The sequence below is a fragment of the Pteropus alecto genome, unplaced genomic scaffold (genome assembly GCF_000325575.1).
Source record: "Pteropus alecto unplaced genomic scaffold, ASM32557v1 scaffold3, whole genome shotgun sequence".
NCBI lineage: Eukaryota > Metazoa > Chordata > Mammalia > Chiroptera > Pteropodidae > Pteropus > Pteropus alecto.
In genome coordinates this window covers 33,005,401-33,013,958 of record NW_006442484.1, presented here as the reverse complement: position 1 = coordinate 33,013,958, position 8,558 = coordinate 33,005,401, and the positions used below count along the sequence as shown (strand labels likewise).

Sequence of the window (8,558 nt, the reverse complement as noted above, 5' to 3'; positions counted from 1 at the left end):
TCTGCAAAAACCATTACGGAATTAAATGCAGTACCTTCTTTCCAATATCGTTCTATATTTTCTCTGTCTGCTGAATGAAGTTCAAGAACTATAGATATTTTAGGTGAATGCTGACTTGCACAATTTTGAGAAGTAATAACTCCTTTGTACCCCAGGTGCCTCTCTTGCCGCAGCCTAGTCCCAGCCCAGCCCCTGGTAAGTCCCCACGCCTGCTTATAGGAACACATCAGTGCTCGGGAGTATGCGATTGCAGGCAACAACCCATTAGTCACCCATGCTCAGCTCTGCCCTAGGCTGCATAACCTCATTGCCACTTACCACCCAAACTGGAGCAAAGCTTAACTGTGACTACAGTCCAACTACTGCCTCAAACCCCAGGAACAAATCTACACCCACTGCTGAAGACTTTCAACTTGTTTTTGTCTCTACAAACCCAATGACAGACTCTTCCCAGAAAGTGATCTGACTTTTCCTGGAAAATAACCTGACTTGGCTAACTGTGTCACAACATGCAGTTTATCCAGTTATTATGGTATGGCTCAATAATCTGGGAGTTACGGTTTACGACCCCAAAGCAGGTGCAAAAGATAAATTTTTTAGCCCAGTGTCACCCAAGAAAACAACAAAATCCACCATATGAAACGACAGCTAAACCTATTAGGTCAACATTGTCAATATTTGTGGAGAGGGAGGTGATGTGAATCTCACAAGTTCTTATTCATTTCTGGACCCCAGTAACTGGTCAAACACCCAGAGAGGACAGTTTAGCAGCTTGCCAGACCTTTTATAAGAGTCAAGAGCAATTCTGACTTGGAGAGAGCAGAAGCTATTCAAGAGGGCAAAGATGCAGGCCACGCCAGGCTCAGGCAGAAGTGGTGACCACGAGCATACCCTAACCTAAAAGCACCCACACCCTCACATTCCCCGACCTCTCACTTTGACTAGCACCAGGCCGTGTGACAGGCAGGCTTACCCTACCCCTCCACCGGACAGTGGGCATCTTGGCCGAAAGTGCTGCAAATCCTCAACAGTACCTTTAGCTGCCTGAGTGCAGCTGCCCCACTACCATCTCATAAATAGGGCATCAGAGACCTGAACCTCAATCCTCTCATTCTCAGATTCCAGTCTGTTAACACTTCACTGAACCACAAATATAAAACGAGGCAGCCAGACGTGATCACTGTGCTTTCCTCTGGGCCCACAGGCACATCTGAGTCCTGGGACAAGATGCTACATGCTTAAGAGGTGGCAGATGATCGGTTGTGCTGGGGGTCCAAGACAGTCCACAGACCACCCCCAGGTGAAGAAACTGAACCGGGAACAGCCTCTAGAGAAGCCTGCTGTTCCCTGGAGCTGATATCATACTTTCCCATCTCATGTGACCTTTGTGACAGGGATGGAGTCTAGAAAAGAATGGATGGCAAAGAAATAGCACCCTGTCATTGTCTAGCTTCTCTTTCATCTAAACATACTGAAGAATCCTAAAAGTCTAGCTTTTGTTTCGAAGCAGAGTGAATTTTCCATTGCCCCTCCTGAATTATTCATTATGCGTTGCCTTTCTGTTAAAAAAAAAAAAAAAGTGAATCGTGTTTGAAATTCCTTCCCCAAATGCACATTAGACTTCCCGCAAAGAGCTGACAGAAAGCAGCCTGTCATACCTGGGCTCACATAGGAAGGCTGTGTTTTCACCATCTGCTCTCCAAACGAGCCACTCCCTGAAGGACGGGTGGCAGAACATGCGAGTTTTGTCTCGCCTCTTAATGAGGAAGCAGGAGAGGGCATCCATCCTCTGCTGAAAGTCTTCCCATCCCTGCTCCCCTTGTATGTGGCCAGCATTAATAGCCTGAAAAATCTGCTCGTCTGTCATGGGGTGAAGGGAGGCGAGGGCCACATTTAAAATCGGAAGTGCCCTCTCAAAGGCGGACTGGGTCATGAACTTCATGTTGCATTGCAGCAGATAGAGCTCGGACAGAGACACAGGCACCACCTTGTAGCTGGCACTTTTGATGACCAAGTGTCCCCTCTGGAAGAGGTCCAAGGTGAGTTTGAGGTACAAGTAGGAGCCGAGGCTCCGCAGCACCAGGTGGCTGCTCACTTTCCCAATGAGGGCGGCATCGGCCTTGCCATTTAAGGAGATGTTGCTGAGGATGTCCTGGCTGCTGTGGACTCTGTGCTGGACGTAGGCATGCAGGTCGCTATGAATGTCTTTGTTGTCGGGAAAGTCATCTAAGGAAAGCTTGACGAACGGCAACGCACTCACAATTTCCTGCAAAAAAACAAAAACAAAAATCAAAACCAAAAAAAAAAAAAAAACCCCCACAGTGTCACTCCACAGAGATTTCTTTCTTTATGTCTGCATTTCAAACCAGATTCACTAGTTTTCTTTCAAGGAGGATTTTTGTGGATTACAGGGACTCATTGTTTTGTATTAAAACCTGTAATAGGATAAGACGAAGATAAAAAGCTTATGTGAAAGAAATCCTGATGAGAGATGGAATCAGTAAAGGCTCTCCCGAGGCCCTGATCCGAGGGCTCAGAGCCAAGTGAGATGGAACAGCCCCAGCAGACAATGCGACCTGGCCATAGCCACAGAGGGGCAGTGAGACCCTGAGGTGACCTGATACCCCTAATCCTTACATTGTGCAACTGGTTATATAATAAGGGCAAACACGAACCAACACTGTACATCTAAGAACAAGGCAGACGCCAAGATACCCCTTTCAGTGCATCGGATACTGGGGCTGCATAACCGAACCAGGAAACCTCAAACTGCCCCTAGGCTGTGCCCAGTGACAACCTGCTGTTGCAAAGCTGGTTCCTCCAATATAGACCACTATCATTTTCTTAAGCTGCTATTTTTTCAGTAAACTTGTAAATTGAAGGATAATATACATACAGGATAATATGTATATATGTATGTATATTACATACATATATACATACGTGCATTAATCATAACTGCAGTGTCATTAATTTTCACAAAATCAAATACATCCGTGCAACCAGCAGCCAAACAGCATCACCAGCTCACAGAAACCCTGTCCCTTCCTGTCTCTCTTCCATCCCAAAGACAATCACATCTTGATACCTAATAGCAGAGATGAGTTTTGTGTTTTTCTTTAAATTTCCCACTATCCTTTCTGAAGTACTTAAGTATATGTCCTCATTAAATACAGTAGCTACAGGAGGCAGGCTTATTAGTAAGTACAATTACTCTCACTTTACATGGATGCGAACTACACCTCTGAAAACTCACCTAGCTTGTACTGTTCTTGTGCTACATCAACTGCCAAATTCTGTTTGCTGTGTGAAAAATGACTGAAAGGGTAAGAATCAAATACTCCCCAGCACCCCCACAAAAAAAAACCCGTTAAGTTTGGCTGAGGTCTAATGCCACTTTTAATGAGAAAAGAACAAACTCAAATGCTATTTTTAAATAAATATCATCATAAAAGCACAAAAATCAAAATCTAATGTCTAATGTCTTTACTGAAAATGAACGGAGTAGAAAGGAGGAGTCATTGATTGTTATGATACACTTTGGGTTCAAATGAGAGGAAAGATGAGGAAGAGAATTTTAAAAAATCACTATCTCACGACACACGTTACCTCATGTTTAAGTTTTATGAAAAAATGGACCTTCAGAATAGGCCTTAAAAATTTCTCTCCTTCACCCATGCCCTATTCCCTTCATAAAAAAAAAAGTGTGTGGGGTGGGGAGGAGTCCCATTGCAAATCCATGCAAATAACTACTAGCAAGAATAATTTTAGACTCTAGCAGACCTGTTATCTGGACACCTTGAACAGCTCCCCACAACTGAATGATGGTAAACCAGGCTAGACACTTCCATTTTAGAAGCACAAGTACAGTTCAATGCTACTAGGAAATTTACTGACATTTTGATAAATGTGTCTTCGGGGGTTAAAAAGGTCAGAGTTTAGCCTTTTGGGGGCTCTGTGCACTAATGTTTCAAAGTCCTAATATAGTTTTTGATTCAGCAGCAAAATGATTTACAATCGTTTAAATTGTCAGTATTAAACAATGTAAAATTTGAGTACAGGAATGTAGAAAGAGATTTGAAAATTCTTTTTTACCTGAAAATTTGCTCTTACAGTCACAATCAACTTCAACCAGGCAGGAAATTTAGAGATAATTTTGCTAATAAATGACGAAAGCGTATCTCCATAATCGGGTTTATGAAACTCAGCTTCATTTAAGCCATCTATCAAAATAATGTATTCTTCTTCAGGAATCTTTTGCTCTAAAAGATACAATATTTTTTTTAATTAAGAAATTATACACTTCTATAAGATGGCACCACCCAGTATATTTTACTGCACAGTTTAAAGTGTTAGGAAAAACTAAAAAAGTTTACAAATGATAGAAGAAATGGTTTATACAGAAGCATATTTTCTATTAAATCTATCATGAAAACTGGAGCACAGAGCCAAAAGAAAACCAATTCTCATAAAACAGTTTTCAGAAACATATTGCATTACACACACTTAGCAGAACCTCACTATGTATATGATACAGTATAGGGATATTAGCTCTTCATAAACTCCTGTCACTGGGGTAAGTACAGAGAAGAAAACTGGAAAAGACTCTAGCCCCTCCTCTCCCAGCAATTGAACACCCTCGATGGATTTCTGCCGAGGAAAATTGACCCGCAAAGGGCAAAGCATCAAGCCCATGGCAGAGTCAGCTGGGGGTGACAGCTCTGCTTTATAGATTCCTAGAACAGGGTTCACACCCACAGGCTAAATCTTGTTTTCTATTTATTAGCACCAACTTTCTGCACAGGGAACAAAGGAGAAATGATGACATAATCTGTTTTAATTCCCTCTAGCGCCTTTTGGCAGAAGTGCTCAGAAGGCAGGTAAACTGGCTCGAAAGGTGAGGATGAAAAACCAAAGGACCCATAATAGCACTAATGCCCCCCACCTTGTAGACTATTTAAGGGCAACAAAATCAAACAGACACTCCTATAAATGGCTTGAGGTTTAACTCAACTGAGCAGAGACTTGAAAAAAATGCTGGCAAGTTCCCTAAACAATCAACTTATTCCCTAGCTGTGCAGGAGTGTAAAACATGCAGGCAAGTTTCTGTTTCTAGGGCGTAAGTCATCTAAATAACCTACAGTTACAAATTAGCTACTTTGGAAATGTTCAACTCTGGAGTTAATTCTTATTAGAGATGTTTCATTTAAAACTACACCATTTGGGAGGGATCTTGGGCAGATGGTTCTGAGGAAGGGGACGAGATTGCACTGATTGACTCACATACTCTCCTTGCACACACCTCACTCCCCCTCCTTCTGAGGACAGCCCTGGGGACCCTATTGAGAGAGGGGGCTCGGGGTCGCTGCTGGGAAGTACCATTTCTCAGGTTCGTGAGCGGTTCCAGCACTCCCTTCTTGAAGGCGGCCACCGGGTCCTGTACACAGGATCTGAGGCTCAGCATGCTCTGTAGCTGGGGCTCCTTTATCAGCAGGTCTCTGTAGGCAGCCAGCTGATGAGACCGGCACAGCAGAGCTGCAATGCTGTGCACGAACTCAGGCACCAGGCACGTGTATGTGTTATCAGCCTGGCAATAGTGGTAGGCCACAACCTATGGGGGAAGCAGAGCATCAGCATCACCTCTCTCTCTTCACACGGCTCCTTCTATGCTATCAAACAGGGATGCAATTCTCCCGTTCACTGAGATAGTAAAGTATGTTGATTCTATTCCCCAAGACTGAGACATCATTTAGCTTAACTGATTCAGTTATTCTTTCATTCATTCACGTGGTCTGCCAAGTTCTAGGCAGACTTTTAATTGCAGCCACAAATCCATCTTGATTAGCACTAAGATCAGCACAAGTTACTCTGTATTGAATATAAATTAATAAAAGTCATTCATAAAACCCAAAGCGTACGCTAGCTTAAAGCAATTCCAAGCAATCCCAATGTTCTCGACATCCAAAAGTGCCATATGCACTCTGATTCTGTTTTCAAAAACACCAGCATCTCCTTGGGAAACTCATGTGCTGCTCCCAAAAAGCAGATAAGAAAGTTGGTGGCTACAAAGGCCAGGCTGTAAAGTCATAGCTGCTTCTTCCCCCTGGCAGGAGGGCCGTGCAGGGCAGCCTGGTTCAAGCCCTCAGCCCGCATCCATACAAGCCTCCACACCCACATGATGATGCCACGAAGTAGTTCAACAGCAATGTCGTTTGAAGAATCAAAATAAGAAATGACCAAATTTCTGCCTTCATGTGAAAGCACAGAGGAGGAGAGAGGTTCTTGCCTAAGCACGGAGAAGAGGGGCATGAGTGTTCCCTTCACCGGCACAGATACAAAGTGGCAGCAGGTTATTCAGTAGAGACCCCAACGAAAGTGCCAGATGCAGAACTGTCTTGGGAGTGAGAGGTACACTGCAAATAAATAACTTTCCCGAATGAGGATGAACTGAGGAATATGAGGTAAAGAAGGTAAAAAAGGTCAAAACACTTCTGTAAAGACCCTTATGTTTTTCAGAAGAGTCTGCGTCCCCGCCGTCCCACTCAGCTTTACAACCCCTGCAAAAGCAGGAGAAGAACCACTAGCTAGGGTTCACAGCCGAGGGCAGCAGGCACACGGTTCAAAGCCTTATCAGGGTGACACAGATAATCAATTGCCAGATCTGCAAAGCAAGTGGCAAGAGGAGATGTGGCCAATTTGAAACCTCCGTGTGACTTCTGTTTAAGATTAAATTTATTATCAAGACTCAGATGAAAGCTGACTCTCTCCCACTGTCACCTACCTGGACAGAGATTAGCAGGACTGCATGAGGACCACTGAGTCGGTACAAATCACCAATGAGACAGCCTGGACCATGGTCTCTCTAGCACGGAAGTCTGGCAACCCAACGGTTCGTCATGAAATCAATCCCAAGCCAAACAGCTTTTTTTTTTTTTTTTTTAAATAAAGTGAATTTTAAAGGATCTAAGTATAGTTTTATAATGTTTTTGCTTCAGTTGCATGTATGATCACATGTGTGGGAATGCCAGGCTGCTAGCGTAAGATGTATTTCTTATTGCGGGTCACAAAATGGTGTGAAAAAAATCACAGTAGCATCCTTCATCCCAGAGCACTTGTTCACGGACAGAGGGAGGACTGGTCAGGGCATCAGGGCTGCCCACGCCAGGGAAGCAGAAGCGAGGAGCAGGGATCTGTGTCACAGGAGCATTTGTTTCAGCACCCTGGCACCTACCTCATGCCTGGGGGTGCGGGTGGAGGTGCTTCCTCACTAGATGCCCCTCCTCACTGCCCACCTCTGGTGGTTCTCCAGTTCTACCACTCACACCACGGCCACCGGGAAGACCCAAGCGGCTCGCCAGGAGTGAGATTTAACAGATTTAATGCAGGGGGATGGCTTATGAACCTGTGATGTATGTTGAGCAGATGGAAAAATTTCAGAAAGACCTTGATGACCACGAATTTAGGAAGGGAAAGTCAGCCAAACCTCTTTTACGATACCACAAGAAACTTCTGACAGAAAAATGCAGGGAACCAAAGGTCTCAGGCAGCAGAGCACAGGTGGAGGCAGCAGTCATGTGGGAAGCTCCCACTCTCCTGCTCTCATACCAGATGTAAGGACGGATTTGTGGGGGGTGCAATGATACCTCCTGCTGCTTCACCAATTCCTTTAAGCCACTGTTTAAGACGAATGAAAGTCCACTGCCCGTGTCTTAAGATTCGTTATTTTATTTGCAGTACTCTATCACAATTTTATCAAAAGTTATACTTTTGAATTAAGCAGTTGCTGTCTCTGTTTTAAGATTCCCTTTATAATTCATTTTTCAGAAGCCAAACCAGCAAATCTCATTCTCTCCCCCTATCCTCAAAGTCTCTCACAGAAAGGGCGAAGATTACCTTAGAAGCGAGGTACTTCACTGCATCCTCTCTTGGTCTCTGGTTTTCAGGAGTATCAGACCCAGAGCCGGTGAGCATTTTCGCGGCATTGGTGCCACCTGAAGAAGAACTCGGTGAAAGCAATGGAGTAAAAGGAAGATCCGGGGAGGAATCTGAAGCTACAGAGAAAAAAGACCAGTTCCATTATTCATAACAGCGGACCCCAACCTTTTTGGCACCAGGGACCGATGCTCCTATGAGAATCTAATGCCTAATGATCTGAGGTGGAGCTGAGACAGTGATGCTAGCCCCGGGGAGCAGCTGCAAATACAGATGAAGCTTCGCTTGCTCACCTGCTGCTATGAGGCCCAGTTTCTAACAGGCCACAGACCAGTACTGGTCCATGGGCTGGGGGTTGGGGACCCATGATTTACAACATCAGGATGGGGGTATGGAGAAACATGAATATATTTATTGATTAGACCCAGAGAGCACTTTAAAAGGTTAATAAGTGAAAATGACACCAAATGCAAAGGTCTACATGAGAACACCAGTGCCATCTCAGCCCTGTCTTGCATTCATCCAATTGTCCTCCCTGGAGAACTGCTGTTTCTCATTCTCTTCATTAAAATTTTTTTTTTTTTAAATCTTGCATGGCTCACTTGTTCCTGGTTCACTATGTTAGA

At 44.2% G+C, this 8,558-nt stretch overlaps 1 protein-coding gene across 12 annotated transcripts in view; it reads right to left on the bottom strand.

The window, feature by feature from the left end:
• TANC1 (tetratricopeptide repeat, ankyrin repeat and coiled-coil containing 1) overlaps positions 1-8,558 on the bottom strand; it is a 215,529-nt gene that overhangs the window by 46,469 nt on the left and 160,502 nt on the right. For all 12 annotated transcript variants that reach the window (XM_006921103.2, XM_015596701.1, XM_025039235.1 and 9 more), the window contains 4 exons: positions 7,894-8,051; positions 5,380-5,611; positions 4,096-4,262; positions 1,659-2,266 (listed from right to left, as the gene is read on the bottom strand). In XM_006921103.2, coding sequence (XP_006921165.1) covers positions 1,659-2,266; positions 4,096-4,262; positions 5,380-5,611; positions 7,894-8,051 — 1,165 coding nt within the window. The remainder of the gene's footprint in view (positions 1-1,658; positions 2,267-4,095; positions 4,263-5,379; positions 5,612-7,893; positions 8,052-8,558) is intronic.